Here is a 19,681-nt window from a genome sequence, read left to right as displayed (position 1 = left end):
TGACACTCTAGAGACAAGGGGTGTACCCATCGGAGTCACAAATGGCCAGCAAAACAGACTGGAGTTTCGCGCTCAGTAATACAGGTGGCAGTGGTAGGATCGCTCTACTTTGCCTGCTTGAGTGTTCTCAGAGCACCTCGTGCATTTCCCTCTAATTTCATGTTACTATAAGCACGAGCCACTTGGCTATTTTTAGCTCACAGAGATGTATTGAGTACCAAACACTGTTATGTTCTGGTTAGACCTCGATTACCTGAAGAGCCTGAGGAGGGATGGGGCTCCTGCTCCCGTCTGGGTGGGTGTGAACCAGATGTCCTTGGGACCAGCCGTTTCTCTCTCTCTCTCTCTCTCTCTCTCTCTCTCTCTCTCTCTCTCTCTCTCTCCCCCTCTCTCCCTCTCCCTCCTTCTCTTGACGTTTTTGCATTTCCCTGAACTTCTGCTTTGTCCCCTCTTGTTGCAGACCCACACTTCCCGTTTACTCATAGTTTTTTACTCCCTCCTCACTTCAGATTACACATAGCTGACTCCTCCCACACTGCCTTGGGGCATTATTACAGCTTCAGTTCCTGTCTGATCTGCCTGACCCCATAACTCAGATTCCCGGGAGAGTGAGTATAAGTGACTCAGCTTGTGTTTTTTAGTTAGTCCCCATCATATGAACTAGTCATTCATTGATTGGGTACAAATCCATGGTCCAGAATGGTAGAGGTGAAGTCCGGGATGGGGGTCACCTGGTGTAAATCATTGCCATGGGGACTGCTGATGGTGCCGATTTGGGATGTAGTGGGCTCTGGAGGTGGCAGGGGTTCTGAGGTGTGGCTGGTCCACACCAACCCCCATGTTTGGAAGTGGATGGAGGTATCTTTTGGCTGTCACAGTGGTAGGGTGCAGGGAACTACTTGTTTAGAAGGCAAGGAACAGAGATGCTAAATGTTTTCAGTGTGTAGAACTCTCCTACCCAATGAAGAATTATCCTGCCCAGAATGCCAGTTGTGTCCCCATTGAGACATTGGAGAAAATGGGTAAGACTTGTGCCTGCCTTCAGGAACTTGCGGTTTTGAACAGAAAACAGCCTATAAACAAACAATTAAAATACAGTTTTGTAAGTCCCTTAAGGGGGACTGTTAGATACCTTTCCCCCACTTGGCCCTACTCCCTGTGTAACCTTGTGTAAAGTATTTAATCTCTCTATGCTGCAGTTTCTTCATCAGTAAAACAAGACGATGACGGTGTACCTACGGGACAGTCTTACGAGAATTAAGTGAGTTTATAGACGTCTACGTAGCTAGAACAGTGCAGTAGAGCCTGGCGCATGGTCACGCTGAATAAACACGAGCCGCCACCATCATTCCACCAGCGCGGAGATCCCACATTGCCTTTGAATACAGCTCAGCAGGGATTTGGTAACCAGGACTTGTCCTTAGCACTGTACCAAGCATCGGGGTATCCAGAGAAGGGTGCTCCCCCACCCCCAGCACACACACAGGAGTTGACAGACCAGTTGCAGAGGAGAGATGTAAAAATAGGAATCCTGTATTACAGTACCCAAGTGTGTAGTCTGGACCGTGAATGCCATGGGCAGTCAGAAGGGGGAAGCTCAGTCCTTTCCCGAGTTATGGGAAAAGGCCTCAGGAAGATGTTTGAACTTGGACTAACGCTGAAGAGAGTGAATGATGGGGGTTGGTGTAGGCAGAGAGAAGCGGGGGGGAGCATTCCTGGTCCCGGAAACTTTATGAGCAAGGGGACACAGTTGCGGTGACAAAGAGAGCACAGTGTGGGGAGTCCTGAAGCACTGAAATCTGAGAAGCCAGGTGGCAGTTTGGACCAGAGCTTGAGGAATAAGGTGAGCTCGGCCTGCGTGTGGTGAGTCACCCTCTCAGCTGTAATCACTGAAACTGCGTAGATGCCCTCTGGGGGGCAAGGAGCCACTGGAGAGGAGAGCAGGTGTCTGAGAACTGAGCCACAGGTTGGGGGCGGGCGGAGGAGCGATAGGACGAGATCACATGAGGAGGTCAGGAGAAAACCAGAGAATTTAAATTAAGAGAGAACGGCCAATGCTTTGAAGAGCCCCAGGGAAATCAAGGACAATGCCGTTGGATTTGTTGAGGGGGTTATTTGTTGACTGAAAAGACAATATTGCTGGAACAGTGGTGATTCAGATTACTTGCAGAGGATTTCTGTGGGGGAGGAGGTCCTAGAAGGAGGGCATGAAGACCACTCTTTCAAGACCTTTCACTAAAAGAAGCAAAGACCCGTGACTGTAGCTGAGGGGGCACAGAGTCGGACAAAGCTTTCCTGTGTTTACTTTTTAAAATCAGGGTCTTGTTGCTTGTTGGAGGATAGATGGGTAGGCAGGAGCGAAAGGAGAAGGAAAGGGTAAATACGTGGAGGCAAAAGGACATATATGTAGGGCCCTGTTTCCCCAAAAGTTGGGAGATGATTGAAGCGTGAGAGGAAATCAGGCCCTCCTGAGGTTGGAATGATCCAGTCTGGCAGACTCCCACCCAACCCAGAAGCCTTGCGCTGGCATCAGGAGTTGTATCCTCAAGCCAGGTTGTCTGTTTTCTCCACAAGCCATTACCTAAATTGTCTTTGTGTAATGTTTCATCAGCAACATAGGAAGATTGGCCCGGGAAGATTGCCGGTCTCTGTAAATCAAGAGATCTCAAGGAAAGGCGAGGTATTGAGTATGGATAGGAAGAGGTGAAGCATCTTCTTTCATGTGGACCGGAGGAGGGGTGAATCAAAGCAGAAAACTTGCAAAACCGTGGCAGGCCTGGCCTTAAATGGGATGTCAAAGTGGGAACTCAGGAACTCGACTCACCCACAGAGTGGGTGCCGCAGAGTTTTCCAACTTGATATTTCCTGAGAAACCAGGCAGTGCCCACACTGGGCATGACCATCAGGCTGTGACGGTGCCCACGCACAGTGATTGCTCGTGGGAAGGGACACATTTGTATACATGGTTCCACAGTGGACCTCATTGTACCATATCAACAAACCCCTTTCTTCTAATTGTGAACTGAGAGGAGACCGATGGAATACATTGTGTTTCATTGAATCTAAAACACCATCTATTGTAAGACACTGAATAAATTTAGGTACCATTAAAAAGGAAACTTGTAATTAAACTTTAACACGTTATTACTTGGAAAACACATTTTGCTTTTAGAGATGTTAAAATGTGGGGGAAAAAAAGTGCATCTTAGCAGCTCCTGAAACGTGAAGATACTTCTACTTAGTGCTGACCTCACAGCAATGCTTCGGCAAAAAATATGGTAGAATTCCTCTAGCTGCTTCCTGAGTGCTTTGGAGATAGGGACTTCGATTTTCTTGCTCTCCAGCCTCTGCCCTACTTAGAGAAGGATTGAAATCTGATTTACGCCCCGTGCCACAGGTCCTAAATTTTCACTAAAACTTTAATCAAAGTTAGAATAGTTCATGATTTTTAAAATTCTTTGGGTAGTGTCTTTTATCCCAACTATAGCACAGTAATGCTCAGGGCACTCTGAGTTATAATAACTGTTGGCATTTATTAAGTGCCAGTTGCTGTGCTAAATCCTATGGATTAGGTAGACATTAGGCATGCACAAAAGTCCAGTAGCGTCTAAGCTTTGCGACTGTGGTAAAGATAGTATTTCCAGAACCTAGTAACTTGGCATATCGTAGGTGCTCAGTGAACGTGTGTTGCCGAGTGAAATATTCCATTTTGGGGCACAGAATATGTACATCAAAAGTTAAGTAGGGTTTTAATACATGTTCTCAGCCAAGTTGAAACAGTTGCACGGCATTCCTAGTTTTGTGGTATCTATTACAATAAATGGATGTTGGATTTTTTCAAATGTATTTTTTTCCCTGTCAGTTGACTTGGTCATATGATTTTTCTTCTTTTGCCTTTTGATGTGGTGAATTACATTGTTTGATTTTCAGAAGTTGAACTGGCATCTTATACCTAGAATAAACATGATGTGGGAGTGTTTAAAAAAAAAAGATAAAATAGTACATATTGTTTTGTATTGCTGTTTGAGAAGAAGGGAAGTTTAGGGAAAAGACCAATCCAGGGATTAGAGAGGCCTTCATGTAGCTGGGCTTAAAGGACAGTAGGTGAGCAGAAAGGCAGAGGGACAAGCTGGGCTTGTCATGTTCAAGGATGAAGAAGGGAACAAATACCGGAGTCCTGTGCTGGGCTCCATAATAATGGCCTCAGGGCTTGCTGAGAGGAAATGGCTAACTGCCTAAGTGAGTCCAAAGAGGTTTACATACCGAGTGCCACTCCTTGTGGGACTAGTTAGTAGTTGACGTGGTTACTCCAAACTGAGAAAAGTGAAGTAACAGGGTAGCAAGTCATATAAGATTTTAGATCTTGGAAGTGACCCACGAGGCCCAACCCATTTGTTATATATACACGGAAACAACAGGCCAGAGAGGTCATGTAACATGTATGAGATCACACAGGAAGGAGGGCAAGCAGGGCTAGATCCCAGGGCTTTTTTGAGTATTTTATCCACCACACCTGCTACCCTCTCAAGATCTTAGAAGCAGTTCCACTTATAGCCCAGAAATGGAAGCCAAGGGAGATACAGGCGGATGGAGTGACTCCTGGGCTGCCCAGAACTTGTTTAAACCAACGCAGCACTTATGATTGGGGTCCCAGGGAAAGACCTGATTTATATTTCCCTGGTTTTGAGGTTTTATTTTTTTCCCATGTTTCAGCTAGAAGATAAGATACTAGTATATAATGTCAGATATCCTGCATTTAATGAGATTTTACCATCAAAATATCAGATCACACTCGGAAAGAATCTTTGAGAGACTGGGTTCATTCAAATAAATATAACCAAAATCCTTAATGCTTAAGTTCATTCTATTTTGCATTATTCTTTTGTTTCATGAATTTATATTTTGCCTGTTCAACTAGTTTCATTAAGTCAAACAGAAATAACTTTAAAGACCATCAGTTTAACCCTATCCCGTTTGCTGTTCCTGAACACAGGAGAGATGACACGACTTTCCTGATGAGACTAAAGAAAGCTTTTGAGGGCATTTCAGCTTCTTCTACGTGCCCGATGGCCTAGCGCTCTGCTTGGTGGCGCTCTATTAAATATTCATACAGTTTTGTAGTTAGAACTTGAACAGGATTATGATTCAGGTGAATTGATTGGGGGGTGCACAGTTATAAAGGGTACATAAAATACTATGAGGGCAGGTGGAAGGAATGAAAGTAAACCACCTCGTAGAAGCTGAAGAAAGTCTCTTTTTTTTGTTTTTTTTTTTTTTTAAGATTTTATTTATTTATGTGACAGAGAGACAGCCAGTGAGAAAGGGAACACAGCAGGGGAGGGGGAGAGGAAGAAGCAGGCTCCCAGCGGAGGAGCCCGATGTGGGACTTGCCGGGATCACGCTAACGATTGCGCCACCCAGGCGCCCCAAGAAGTCTAGTTTTATAGAGAAGGATAGAAACATAGCCAGAGGGGCTCGGACATGAGCAAATTTTGAAACATCACTGTAGTGTCATTATTAAAATTGGAAATATAATGCCAGACATGGCCATGTGCTTACGGAGAAGACATATAATCCAGCACAGGCCTTGACCCTTCATAGAAAGCGCTGGCCCTGGGTGCTGGTTTTGAATATGCAGCTTTCTTGGCCCTGCAGTCACCAGCAAGCCAGTCACACACGAGCCCTGTCATTGCTTTGTGCCCGTTTTCTCATTTGTAAAATGAGAGCAATAATAACTTCCCTCAGAGACTCGGTAAATACAACATCAGACGTGTGTGCATTTGGAAAATACAGCTTTTCATATAGAGGTTTGTTGGCTGATTATAATAAAAATCCGCTTACTAAACTGATAATTTATTCCTAGTGAACTGTTTTATGAAAACTGTCTTTGCCCTCTTGATACTTTCACCTCTTCCGCCTAAAGATTAGACAACAGTAATAATGTCCCACCAACAGGGCACCCCTCTAGGAGCTGTGTGTATTTGGTAAGTGTTCAAAAATGGTGTTTGAGTTGGTCCTAGAATTAAAGTTCCCATCCTGGCAGTATAGGAAATTGCAGACTCTTGTATGTGGGGCACTTGACTTGTTGACTCTTCCAAAGGCCCGGATGGGGCCTGGAAAAGCAACGGGCACATGAGAAGTTTTGAGCTGAGTTTCCCCGAGGTGGAAACCATCCCAGCAGGGATTGTGCTAGAAGCCACTTGCCAAAGTAGGTGGGCAGTGGCTGAGCAAAAGCCACAGGGAAAGTTTTTTCAGTTGCTGTTGAAAAGCCAGCAAGACAGTGCCCCACCGTTAGACACTGAGCAAACCTTCTCCAGGTTGGAGTCTTGTAGGTGCTAAAGGTAAAGAGGCGGTGGGGGCAGGGTGGCCCTGCTGGAGTGGTGGGAAAAGCGGAAAACCAGGATTTCTGATTGCTCCTGTTGGGCCTGGGGGGAAGATGAGCAAATTTACAAAGACCCCTTTCTCTGGGGGATTCCTAACACATTGCTAAGTAGACAGTGGGGGTTTTGCTTTTCAGCAGCCTTTCCTGACCCACCGTGTTCAGCAGTCTACAGGGATCGGGCCAGGAAAGTGACCTCAGATTATTAAAAAGTGAAGAAAGAATTTGAAATGGATTAACAGAGTAATTGAGAACTGTCGGTATGAGAATATTCTCATTTTATAGCAAATGTTCTTTCTTCCACTTTTTTACTCTTTGTCATATCGATGTTACGTGTTCACTGTAGAAATACTAGAAAATACAAAGAAAGGAAAAAAATCAGAATTTCCGTCACCGTCAAGACTTTCTCATTTTCAAATATACGCACTGAAAGTATTTTCCCTTTTTAACAAAACTGCAATTCTTTCATAAACTCTTGGAATATGCTTTTTTCATTTAACCACACAGACAACATTCCATGTTAATATATATAAATCTGTATCTCAATGGCTCTAATGGTATTCTGTCACACAGATATGCCACAATTTATTTAACCAGGTCCCTTTGGGGAGAAAGTTCAGCTGTTTCTGCTTAGGTTGTTTCTGCATTTTTTTACACCTTGGGGAACATCCCTACGTATACGACTTGTGCATTTGTCCAACAATTTATGTATAATAAATTCCTAAAAGTAGATTCCTGGGTTAAAAGGTTTGACTTTTTTTATTTTAAGAAGTAGAGAAAGTAGGGATGCCGGGTGTTTCAGTTGGTTAAGTGTCTGCCTTCGGCTCAGGTCATGGTCCCATGGTCCTGGGATCAAGCCCCACGTCAGGCTCCCTGTTCAGTGGGGACCCTGCTTCTCCCTCTCCCTCTACCCTTCCCCCATGCTCGCTCTCTTTCTCTCTTGCACTGTCTCTCAAATAAATAAAATCTTTTTTTAAAGCAGTTTTTTTTTTTTTAATTGTATTTGTCAGAGAGAGAGAGCACAAGCAGGGAGAGATGCAGGGGGAGAGAGAGAAGCACTCGCATGGTTTGCCTGCAGACAGGGTAGCTGTTGGTCAGGGGCCCAGAGGCGGGAACCGGCGCTGGTTTGGATCCAGTCCTGTGCTTACTGAGCCCGTTAACGGAGTTTCTCATCATTCCTCCTCCGTATAGTGGGGACGGGGATATGGTAGGATTGTTAGGATTAAATACGCCAGTGTTTGTAAAGGGCTCAGAACAGTGCTTGACACACCCAGTAAGGGCCTTGTAAGTATTTGTTAAAAGGAGAGGAGCTGCACTAGCTGGTGAAGGGAAGCGGCGACGGGGCTCACCAGCGGGGCGACTCACTGTGAGTGCTGCCTTTCGAGGGGCAGCGGGAAGGGCTCTTTACCAAAAGCCGTCATCTCGGGGATTGCTCAGAATCTCACCAGTAGAGACGTTTAGTTAGCTTGACACTCTACGTTCAATTACTGGTGATAATTAATAGATTCTTGTGAGATTGAGAAGTGCTGGTTCAGCGCTTTCACAGCCTTCTGCCCCAAATCCGGCTCCTGCCCTTAGGCAGGTTTTCTTTTTTCTCTCTTTCCCCTTTTCTTTCTGGTTGTTATTGTTGTTTTTTACATTGGTTCTTTCGAAGTGTAAGTGCTTGCAAGCTGTGAGTGGGCTCCCAGTCCCTGTAAATTCCTCTGTGCTGATTTGTGCTGGGGCCAGCCCACGGAGATCTGCATTCTGATGGCTGTAGGGTAGGTCCCCAAAGTAGGAGGGCCGGGTCCCTGGGCAAAGCCCCAGCCTGGGGTGGAGGGGGTGCAGCAGAGGGCCAGGTCCTAGGGCAGACAAAGTAGACGAGTGCCACTTACTTCACAGCGTGGCCTCTTAAGTGAGAGATGTATGGGACTTCAGAATTCTTCCCTAAAAAGAGCGTCCCCCCAAACAAAGCTGAGTAGGAGTAGGCGAAGTGGGCGTTAACACTCTCGGATTAAAAACTCCTGAAGCGAAATCGTGACTGTTTCAGGACCGGGAAAGGAAGGCGGGAGGGGAAGGTGCTGAGCCCGAGCCGAGCTGGGCCGCAGCCTGGCGCTCGTTCCCCTCGGGAGGACTCCAGCTCCATCCTTTAGAACCGGCCCTGCCCTGATAGCCTGGGGGACTCGGGCGATTCATATGTAAATGTGGGAAAGCCTGGGGGAAATGCCTACCCTATTCAAAGGATTTGGGGGTTGCAGAGCATTCCAGAGCTCTGGGAAGATTCCGATCCGCCTGTTACCCGGGGACTCACACGTCCTCCCTCCGGCAGCGGCCCTTCGGCACAGCAGGTGTGTCCCGGGGCGCTGGAGCCCACGGCGGCAGGTGGGGCCGCCGGAGCAGCCGCGGACCTTGCCGGCGGGTCAGAGGCTTCCCCACCAAACCCAGGGCTAGCTTTCAGGGGAAGGCCAGAAGTGAGTGGCTTTTCTCCGTGACTCTGCTTTCAAGTGTGGCTTGTGGAGTTGTGGGAAGCTGCGGGTTCACTGGACCCCTTCCTGACCGTGCCGCGGAAGGAGCCTGGTGACGCCCACTCACCGGCGGGGGGTGGGGGGAGAATCGGGACTTCGTCGGGGTGGTGGGACCGGGAAGGGGAACAAAAGGGAAAAAAACGCACGAATCGTTTGATCAAGGAGTAAATTTGTGCCATCAGCTTTGGCTCCGGCCTCTAAATTCCTCCAGGGCCATCCTAGGAAGAAGGTGGGAGGTGGTCCGCACACTGCCGGGAGGCTGGTACCGGCCTCAGCCTCCTCCATGTGCTCCCTCAGCTTTTATTGTTCTTAGAGAAAAGCGGAGTGTTCCACGATCTGGACAGAGCGTTTCCACTTGGTGCATTTTACCTCAATCTGGTGCAGACAGCATGTTCCGGTCCATGGTGGGAAAGGAATTAACTTGTGTCGAGTAATGACCTTGTTTATTCCCTCAACAGCTTAGGCTAGCAGGCACTGTTACCCTCATTTTACAGATGAGGACATTGAGGCCCAGAGGTAAGAGTGGCCTTGGCCGGGGTTCCCCAGCTAAAGCAGGGACGAGCAAGATTCCAAGCCTGTCTCCCCTGCAGCTAGCCAAGCGAGGAGGCCACCTTCTCTCACTCGGTCGTCCCAGATACTAAAATTTATCAGACTTTCTCCTTAGGACCTATTTGGAATAATGGAAAAAGGGTTTTACTTTAGGAGTCATTTCAAGCCAGATATTTCTAGTTTGACTTAATCTTGAGAATTAATATGTGTGTGAAGCTTGAAGGTCACCTACATCTTCAGAAACATGTAGAATTTTGTCAAAATTTCAGATACATTCCACAGGAATTTTAAATCATGCTAAGTGTTCTTGGTTTTGTTTTAAAGGTGGTCCAAGAGTTTATAAATGCACCTGCAAAAAAAAAAATCATGCTGATAGTTTAAAAAAACTGTTAACCATTTCTTTTTTTCTCTTTTCGTAAAAATTGAAAATCTGAGTTTCTTAGTGTAGGTTGCTGGCTTTTGATTGATGAATACTTGGTGGCATTTTAAGCTTTCAGCTGTTAAAATTAATAGAACTTTGATTCCTGAGAGTGGAATAATTTCCAGGGAATTTTAAAGATTTGAGGCGAATAAACCCCTGACCTTTTCTAGTTGAGATTCCAGGCTAGGGAGGCAAAATGGTACAGGATTAAGTACAGAGGATTGGATTGAAATATATTTAGATTCAAATTCCAGAACTGTCATTTGCTCACTACAACCCTGGAACAAGTCAGTCAGCCTCTCAAAACCCAGGTTTTCTAAGTAATAATACAACTTCAGAGTTTTGACATGAATATTAAGTAAGCTCAGGGACATAAATATGTAAAGTGCATTGCCTGTGGTAGGAATTCAATCAACGTTCTCCCTTTCAGAGCTTTTTAGTCCTGTATTAAAAATGAGCGTCTTCTAAAAATAACATATCATTAGGTTGTGCGCCTGAAGCGAGTGTGTCAATTATCCCTAAATAAAAAAATAATTTTAAAAATGAGTTTCTCTTCTCAACTTGCCACTTATGAAACCATATTTGTGAGTGAGACCCTATTGCTTCAAATTGCAAAGAAAATTTGAAACAAGGCTATAGAAAATAAATTTTACATATGCAACAATTAATTTTTGATTATGACTTAGCACGCTAGTGAAATAAGAGTTATGCTTGAAATTTTGTCATTCATTCTACCAAAAAAAGTTCAAGAAAGATATTTTCCGATTGTGTCTTTTTAAACTTTATTTTGAATAATATAAAATTTATACATTATTGCAGTCGTACAAAGAACCTCCTATGTCCTTTATTCACATCCACCAGCGTTTAACATTTTGTTGGGTTTTTGTGTTCATTCTGTCTACACACACACACACACACACTTTTTTCTGACTGAGTGTAGGTTGCATATATTGTGTATTTTCGTAAGGTTCCGTGTGTATTCTGTATGAACCATGGATTTTATACATGACCACATGGATTTGCTATTTTAGGAAAATTTTCACTGATTTAGTTGTTTATCTAATTTACAGTCTATATTACAACTTCACCGATTGCCCTAGTAATTTCCTCGGTAGCAATTTTTTTCCCCAGATCAGGACCCAGTTCAGATTCACACATGGCATCTGTTTGTCGTCTCCTCAGTGACCTTTGATTGGGAACTGTCTCTCAGGCTTGTCTGTCTGTCTTTCATCCATTCATTTTTTTAAGTAAACTGTATACCCAGTGGGGGCTTGAACTCGTGTGACCCCAAGATCAAGAGTCACAGGCTCCTCCGAGGGAGCCAGGCAGCCATCCGGCGCCCCTCTTTGTCTTTCATAACATGACATTTTGAAGAATACACATCCTCGGTTTGCGTGTGTCTGATGTTTCCTCAAGATTTGTTTCAGATTATGCATTTTTGATGGGGATACCACATAAGGGATCTTGTGTTGTTTCCAGATATGACAAATGGAAAAACATGATGTCTGTTTGCCTCTTATTGGTGATGTGAATTTTGTTTACCCAGTGTTCGTATTCTCCCTTTCTCTACTATATATAGTCACTATTTTTCATTTTTGTAATTAATAAGTAATTTATAATAACTAACTAAAAACTGTGCAAATATCCTTATCCTCAGACCCCGCTGTCAACACCAGAATCCATTGATGATTTATACCTGGACCACATTTTATTCTGATCATTGCAAAATGTTGATTTTCTAATTCTCGTCATTTCTTCTATATTTATTAGTTGACATTAGACCATAAGAACAACATTGTCCTCTCCCCCATTTATTTATATACTTATATGTTACCAATATGAATTCATGGATTCTCATTTTAGTCAATGGATTATAGTCCATTGCCGTGCTTATTTACTCTGATACTCAAATTGTACCAGATTTGGCCAACGGAAGCCCCTTTAAGCTGGCTCTATGCCTTTTCGAAATACCTCCATCATTTTGTTGGGCGCTTTCTTACTTTCTGCCATTAGATATTTCTGGTTCACCTATACCTTCCTTGCCCCGGTCTTTGAATTAGCTATTTCTCCAAAGAATTCTGGTTTCTTTTAGTGGAGATTGGTTTTTAGAAACCAGAATCTGGGTGCGTTCTTTTTTAAACATTGGAATTCCCAGGTTCTTTGAGAAGGGGCAATGGGGAAGATTTTTGAAGACTAAAATCTGCTGTGAAAGCCTAGTTTTCCATAAGCAATGTAAACACGCATGTTTTTGCTTCTTAGATCTGCTAAAAATATTCTTGTGATCACGCCCAGATTAGTGTAATGACTTAACCAAATTCGTAGTTTTTTTAAAGTGGATCTTAAGGAATTTGAAATAAACTGAGCAGAGACTGCTTCGTTGTTGGAATTCTCTTCAATTGTTTATTTTAGTGTTTAATATTTATTTTAAATGAACAAATGCCATCCCATCTTTATAAATCTCACCATGTGTAGCTAACTAATGCATAATTGTAAAAGCTAATGACAAGGTACATATTTGTTTTTGTTTTTAGATCATGCAGTTTGGTCCTACAGAGCTTCTTTTGACTGAAAATACCATTAAAAAGAACATCATCTTTCTGGTACCTTTGTATCTTCTAGGGCATTTGAAATAACAAGGTGCCCAAGTCCTTATTATAATGTTTCAAGGGAGAATCTGAATAATTTTTTGTATATTTCACTGGGGATGTTCATCCTCCGTCACAGTGACTGGAACAGAGTAGGTCCTGTACTCACCCAGTTCTCAGACAGCTAATTCCTATCTAACTCTCGTCTTCTCCCTCGTTGGCTTGTCATGTTCCCCGTGATACTCTTTTTTTAACTTCCAGCTTGGTATTTCTGCTGCTGACCTCATGCATTGGGTTTTTTACCTAATTAAGTGAAAGCAATTCTTTATAAGAACAGCGCCTCTCTCAGCCTCTTCCCCAAGAGGTTGTGGACGCTGATTTGTCCTCCCGAAATGGGCCAGCTACTCCCGTTTAGGACAAATTTGAGAAATGTTATCACTCACATGGGAGAAGTTCTCTTTGCAGAAACGGCTTTCTCAGCGCTTCGTTTGTTCATAATCAGAGCTGACATGTGATCGGATTTCCTGGTGCTTGACAGTGGCGAGACTTTGGTTCTCAAGGAATGTGTTCTTTTCAGTCTGAACTGTTGAAGAGTCTCGCTTTCACACCCAGAGCTGTTGACCAGTTCTCTCTTCCCTTCTAGAAATGACGCTGCTCTCCTCCCAGTCTTCGTTGCCGGTGGTCCCTCCTGGGTCCGTGTACACTGAAAACCCAGAGCAGAGGATGCTGGAGAAGAGAGCCAAGGTGGTAGAAGAACTTCTCCAGACGGAAAGAGACTACATTCGGGATCTGGAAATGTGCATCGAGCACATCATGGTGCCGCTGCAGCAGGCACAGGTGGGAGCCGTGGGAGAAAGTTCGCTTTACCCGAATGTGATTCTCCAAGCCGGGAGCGTTAGGTTATGGGCGCTTTCACCACAACGGTTACTGGGTTTGAAATAAAGGTGGTGGTGCTGCTGCTCTTAGTTGAAGGGTCCTGCCATGCGTGTGTCATCAGCTTACGCTTTCAGCATCCTGTCCCTTCCCAAGACTGCCGTTAACTTACCAGACTTGCCGCAGTAGCTCCCGGGACATGTCCTGCTTCTATGGCTCCTGAAGACCTCGCAGGCTGTCCGGATGGCCACCGCGTTGGGACGGTGGTATGATAAGTCCGGGGATGGTGGGCGCAGTGGTCTCACACTTGACGGTACAGCGTTTACTCGGGAAACCCTGACCGTCATGTATGTGTGCAGCTCCTTGTCTAGATGCTGGCGGTAGGGAAAAAATGTTAAAAACATCCTGGGGAGTTCCTGTCCTTGTTGCTGGTTACTGGACCATCTGGGCCTGGCTTGGGTTCGTACATCTGGAACATTCACTCCTAAGAACTAGGATAAGAAATGGGCACCTCCATCAGATTTTGGGTACTGCGTGGGAATTTGTATCCCAATATAGTGCTAGACCAATTGGTAATACGGTCCTTTACTAGGGTAGTGGGGGAGGGGGTCGAGCAGAGAGTAATTGGATCAGGGACAAAGAGTGACACTAAAGATAATGTTGGCACGCTTCTATTCTGGAATCTTGGTGACAGTGAGTGAAGATGACCTTTTGTATCATCCTTGAAGAAATGATCCTAGTATGAATGGCATGCCATTAATTTCACTTCCATGCATCTTTACCTTTTGTTTCCCTTTCTCAGATACCAAACATTGACTTTGAAGGACTTTTTGGAAATATGCAGATGGTGATTAAGGTCTCAAAGCAGTTATTGGCCGATCTGGAAATCAGCGATGCTGTAGGTATGAGCTCCTGCCGTTGCTTCCGAAGCAGCCCCCCCCCCCCGCCTTTTTGTTAAACTTCACGGGTAGAAGGTAAGGGGTGAAGCAGCCCTGCTGGTACTAAGTGGGAAAATGAAGTTCAGGCTACTTAGCTCAGAGGTCACTTGGCCCTCTGCTTCTCCTTTTATCTACAGCCTACTTTGAGGTGCCGCAGGACGTTAGCAATAGAAGAGATTTTAGATGTCACAGAGGGTGAGTTTTCTAGACCGATGGTTGCAGCCTGTTGGTGGTTCATGAGATCACTAGAGCAGGTTGCACCTGGTATATATTTTTTCAATAAACTAATATAGAAAATATCCGAATGTACTATAACGGATAAGCACAGCTACAGGTTTTTGACACTTATTTCAACTCTACATATAAGTATACTGAGTCATGATTTAAAATGTTGTCACTCATGTGGGTCATTGTCAAAAATGTTTGAAAAACAGTCATCTGTTTTTAATCAACAAAAGAACTGTATTAGTTATCTATCGCTGTGTAACTAACTATACCCAAACTTAGCAGCTTTAAATCAGAAACCGGTATTATCCCACAGTGCCTGTGGCCGAGGAGTCCGGGAGTGGCTTAGCTGGGCAGCCCTGGCTCAGGGTCTCTCGTGAGGGTGGTCAAGCTGTTGGCCTGGATCCTGGGGCTCAAGGATCCACTTCCAAGGAAGCTCACTCAGCTCCTGAGGCCCTAGTTCCTTGCCCTTTGAGCCTCTCCATGGACTGTCCTCAGGACATGGCAGCTGGCTTTCACCAGTGAGTGACCCAAGAGGGTGGGAACGCTCAAGATGGGAGTCCCAGTGTCTTCTGTAACCTAATCCCTCACTTCTGCCATCTTCTGTTGGTCACACAGACCAGCTCTGGTACAACATGGGAAGGGACATCCTACCATTTGCCGTTTTCCTAGGATCACAGTCACAAGATGTTACCACAGTTCTAGCCATCCGCCTACATACAACATCCAGCAGAAGGGAAAAGTAACCCTGTGTCATTTAAGAGTGAGCAAAGCTTTCCCAGTGCTCTCCTATCAGATTTCTCTTTATTTCTCATTGGCCAGAACTGGGTCACATGCATATGCCTAAGCTGATCACTGGAAAGGAGAATGGGATCATGATGTTGGCTTAAACTAGGCAGTGTTTACCCGACTCACCTGGGAGAGGAATGGACGCAGGAACAGAATGCGGGCAGATTAAAGCTTTGGTGAACCTTTGCTACTAGCAAAGGGCAGGTTGGCATGAATTACATAAGCAATTTTTGGGGAGGTCAAGTTTATTTTAATACGTTGCTTTGTTTTTTATTTTAATATATTTCTAATATATTAATGCATTCCATGGCACACAGAAAGTTACAAAGAACTATTTAATGATAAAGCCCTTACGCATTCCCTAGCCAGCAGCTCTTCAAACCAGAAGCACCCACTGTTACTAGTTTTCTTCTGTCGCCCGCCTTCCAGAGAGTTCACCATGTACCAGTGGTTACATATATATTTCTCTATCCTGGGCCCCAATCCCCATTTTGTAAAATCACACAAGTGGCAGGGAATTATTCAAACTGTTCTACATTAGCCCCCCGCCCCCAAGCTCTCAGCTTTGTACCTTCCAAGCCATTTTATGACCCGGGAATAGAAATGGTGAAAGTAGACAGAGAGGGGGTAACTTGCAAAAAATCAAGGTAATGCAGGTGCTGGCGAAAGCAGCGCAGAATTTGCATTAGTAGTCTGACCGGGGAGGGATTCTCCTGCAGGCAGCACAGGATCTAGTGAGGAAGGAAAGAGCGGGACGTGCTCAGGGCTTGGCTGAGTAAGGAGATGAGAAAGAAGCATCAGGAGACTCTGGGTATGTAGTAATGTGGAAGGGACGGGCTTTTAGGTTATTTTAGGTTATTTTACACCTGTCTCACAGAAAGGAATCTATTTTACATCGTGACCCAGGATTTGTGTGTGCGTGTGTGTGTACGCACGCGCGTGCTTTGACTGTGTCCAGTGTTTCCTGAGATTTTCTCTTCTATGCCATTTTATTTCCCTGAAGTACTGAATGTGACCCACAGAGTAGATTCATGACCCATTTATGGGTTGTGACCCACAGTTTGAAGGACCCCGGAAATTAAGGTGTAGCTTTGCTAGTTGGTGATTGATTTAGAGTGGTCCTGAGGGGGGAGGTTAGAGCGAGTGGAGGTCGTGCCGCAGCCGTGTGATCGCGACGGTTCTGGGACTGTCTAGGGGAAGGGTGGGAAGGAATAACGTGAGAGGAGAAGGCAGGTGGATAGTGGATAAAGAGCCATGGGTGGTCAGGGCTCCCGAAGTGTCCTGAAGGTCAGGAAGGCAGCCAGCCTGTGCACTGCCGTGCTGCTGAGCTGTGGGGACAGACAGACGTGAGGCCGCCCCGGAGGGGGCAGCATGAGTGCGATGTTTATGAAAAAAGTCAAGTTTCTCTCACAGAAAGGAGCAGTACTAAAGATGTAGATTTAATAGAAATGAAAACTGAGCTACGCGAAAGCAGAGCGTTCCATAGGGCGGCACCTGAGAACGGAGGGGACATTGTGGGGAGAGCAGTTGGGTTCCGTGGCGGAGTTTGCTGCCCACGCAGCTGGTCGGAAGGGTCCGCGGGGCAGCACCGAGCGGGGTCGTGTTTTAGGAGAGGAGCCGGGGGCGAGCTGAAGCAGGAAGGACAAGGAGTCCGCAGAGGGAGAGGCGCTATGGTGCCTGTTAGATTTACAGCTACATTTTGCTGGTTTGTTTTTTTTTTTTTAAAGATTTTATTTATTTATTTGACAGAGAGAGAGATAGCCAGGGAGAGAGGGAACACAGGCAGGGGGAGTGGGAGAGGAAGAAGCAGGCTCCCAGCAGAGGAGCCTAATGAGGGGCTCGATCCCAGAACACAGGGATCATGCCCTGAGCCAAAGGCAGACGCTTAATGACTGAGCCATCCAGGCGCCCCTGTGTTTTGCTGTTTAATGAAGATGTACACGTGTTACTCTATCACAGATTTGGGTTTTTTTTTTATATTATAGGTATTTTAATATAATAAACTTCATTTATAGTCTGGTGTATTTAATTCATGCACAAAGAAAAAGTTAGAAACTGCTGCTGCTGTGGTTTCCCTGGGGCTTAGAGAGTGAGGGCCTCGCCGTTCTGACCTCCTGCGGGGAGCCCTTGTAAACGCCTCTGCTTGCCTGGAAAGGGACTGGAGGCGGTTTCCGGGACCAGCTGCGTGTGTGCGCGAGCGCACACGTATGTGCGCTGAAAAATAAATATGTGATGACATGGTTCTCTTAAATTTTTCTTTAAATAAATATAATTTTGAGCTATGTCATGGAAATTATAAATTGGGTGTTTAGTCTCATTATTTCTTGTGCTAGGATTTAACTGATAAAAGTTGGTTATCCACTCGACATTGAGGCAATGGAGAAGAAAGTGACTAAAAAACACTGTATGTTTACATATGTTCAAAGGGCCTGTGTTTCTCGATCACCGGGACGAGATTGAGGGAATGTACAAGGTTTACTGCCAGAATCACGATGAGGCCATTTCACTGCTAGAAATCTACGAGAAGGATGAGAAGATCCAGAAGCATCTTCAGGACTCCTTGGCAGATCTCAAGTAGGAGTTTTGACCCCACTGGGCTTCCATCATAATTCTTTAGTTCTGCCTTTGAGAAGTCAGTCCGTGCATAGGTCTAGACTTCTTATGACATCAACTTTTTTTAATCATAAATGATATGTTGTTATAGGTCCTGTTATGTAACTTGCTCTTCTCTCATCATATTGCCTTTTCCCTTGAAAATCTTCAGTGGCTTCCCACTTTGTATCTGTAGATACAAAATATTAAGTTAGCATTTCAGGTAGGAAGCAGCCAGGGAGATAGTTGGGTCCAAACCAACAAGAGCATAGGTAAAAAGACCCAATTCACTTATTCTTGACCTTCAGGTGAGATTCTCCTGGACTTAGGCAGGTTATAAGGATACAATATATGTCTGAGTAGATTAAAATGAAGTTAGGGGCTTAAATAACTCTTTATCTTAGATATGCCTCCGTAGATATTCTTAATTTCCCTTTATCCCATGTGATTTTTTTTTTGTCTGCCCAACTGATAGGCGTTAGTTGAACTAATATATTCTGTGAAGAATGTGAAAATCGGCATTGAGCATTACCTCTAAGCAGCTGTCTGTTTTCTTTTCATGCTCGCGGCCCCGTAGGAGCCTGTACACGGAATGGTAAGTCCCTCGCCCGTGATGCACAAGCTCATTTCTTTATTTTCTTATAGACAGAAACCTAGAAGTAGACCTCCTTTGCTGTATTTTTCTCCATAGCGCTTACCGCCAAATGATACTTCCTACAGTGTTTGTTGCCTGTCTCCTTCCACTAACCCCCTAGCACCTACAACGGTACCTGGTATCTATTAGGTGCCCAGAAAATATTTGCTGAATGAAAGAAATTGGAAAGGAGGGTGAGAGAACAGAGCTATATTTAAGAATCACGTACATTACCAATAGGCCCTGTATCATGGACATTTGATTAAAGGTCTCTTTTTCCTTCTCTATGAGGGGATGCACGAATTACATTAACCTGGGCTCCTTCCTCATCAAACCGGTCCAGAGGGTAATGCGCTACCCACTGCTGCTCATGGAGTTGCTGAATTCCACGCCAGAATCCCACCCCGATAAAGCGCCCTTAACCAACGCAGTCCTTGCAGTCAAGGAGATCAACGTGAACATTAATGAATATAAACGTCGAAAGGACCTGGGTAAGAACAGCATACTTGCAGAAAAGGAGGTATGCCCTTGAGAATGCTCTCCTCCTCAGAGGAATTACTCCTTCACGAGAGATGGGCAGGGCAGAGGGTGGGTAGGAGGGCTCTGCTGCAGAAACGGTGGCAGAATGGGGGGTAACGGGGTATGAAAAAGCAGGCAATAACATAATGAAAGTACAGCCGTGGACTATGGAAGTAAGGCCCCTGTGGTCACGCTTGTAGCAATGAGTCTTTCCCAAGGGCACGCGGAGTGGCTCCTGGGTGCTGGTGATGGCTTTCTCTGCTCCTGGGAGGCACGCCTTTCCAACTGTGCTTAGACGTGTTTTCCTGCATGTCGTGTTGGATGTTTTACTACTTCCACTTAAGGTAGAACTTCACCTCTTCTTTCAGAAAACCCCCCTTTCCCCAGTCTCTGGGTCTTGTGACTCCTCTCTGGTCTGAGCTCTGCCCCCAGCGCTGTGTAGTCAGTAGCAAACCACCCAGCGCTTTCTTTACAATGTGGAAGGAACTGAATCATTTCTTTTCTCTTTCATCAAACCTCTTGGGAGGCTCTAATTTGAACCCTCGATGAGTAATAGCATGGTGACCATGCTAAGTTGATTTGTTAGTCATATCACCGGAGACTATATAATAGTATGACCTCTTTCTCTGGCTTCCACCCACCACATCGCCCGCATTGGCGTACTGTGTTGATT

The 19,681-nt window shown here is 45.1% G+C and overlaps 1 protein-coding gene across 9 annotated transcripts in view; it reads left to right on the top strand.

Annotated features, from left to right (window-relative positions):
* The window catches only part of DNMBP (dynamin binding protein), a 107,061-nt gene that overhangs the window by 71,905 nt on the left and 15,475 nt on the right, over positions 1–19,681 (top strand). For all 9 annotated transcript variants that reach the window (XM_019804914.2, XM_034663129.1, XM_034663131.1 and 6 more), the window contains 5 exons: positions 13,082–13,275; positions 14,114–14,213; positions 17,690–17,837; positions 18,433–18,450; positions 18,781–18,980. In XM_019804914.2, the coding sequence (XP_019660473.2) occupies positions 13,082–13,275; positions 14,114–14,213; positions 17,690–17,837; positions 18,433–18,450; positions 18,781–18,980 (660 nt within the window). The remainder of the gene's footprint in view (positions 1–13,081; positions 13,276–14,113; positions 14,214–17,689; positions 17,838–18,432; positions 18,451–18,780; positions 18,981–19,681) is intronic.

Source organism: Ailuropoda melanoleuca, chromosome 6, assembly GCF_002007445.2.
Source record: "Ailuropoda melanoleuca isolate Jingjing chromosome 6, ASM200744v2, whole genome shotgun sequence".
Classification (NCBI taxonomy): Eukaryota; Metazoa; Chordata; class Mammalia; order Carnivora; family Ursidae; genus Ailuropoda; species Ailuropoda melanoleuca.
Note: the sequence above shows the minus strand (reverse complement) of the source record. Positions and strands in the feature narration are given on the sequence as shown.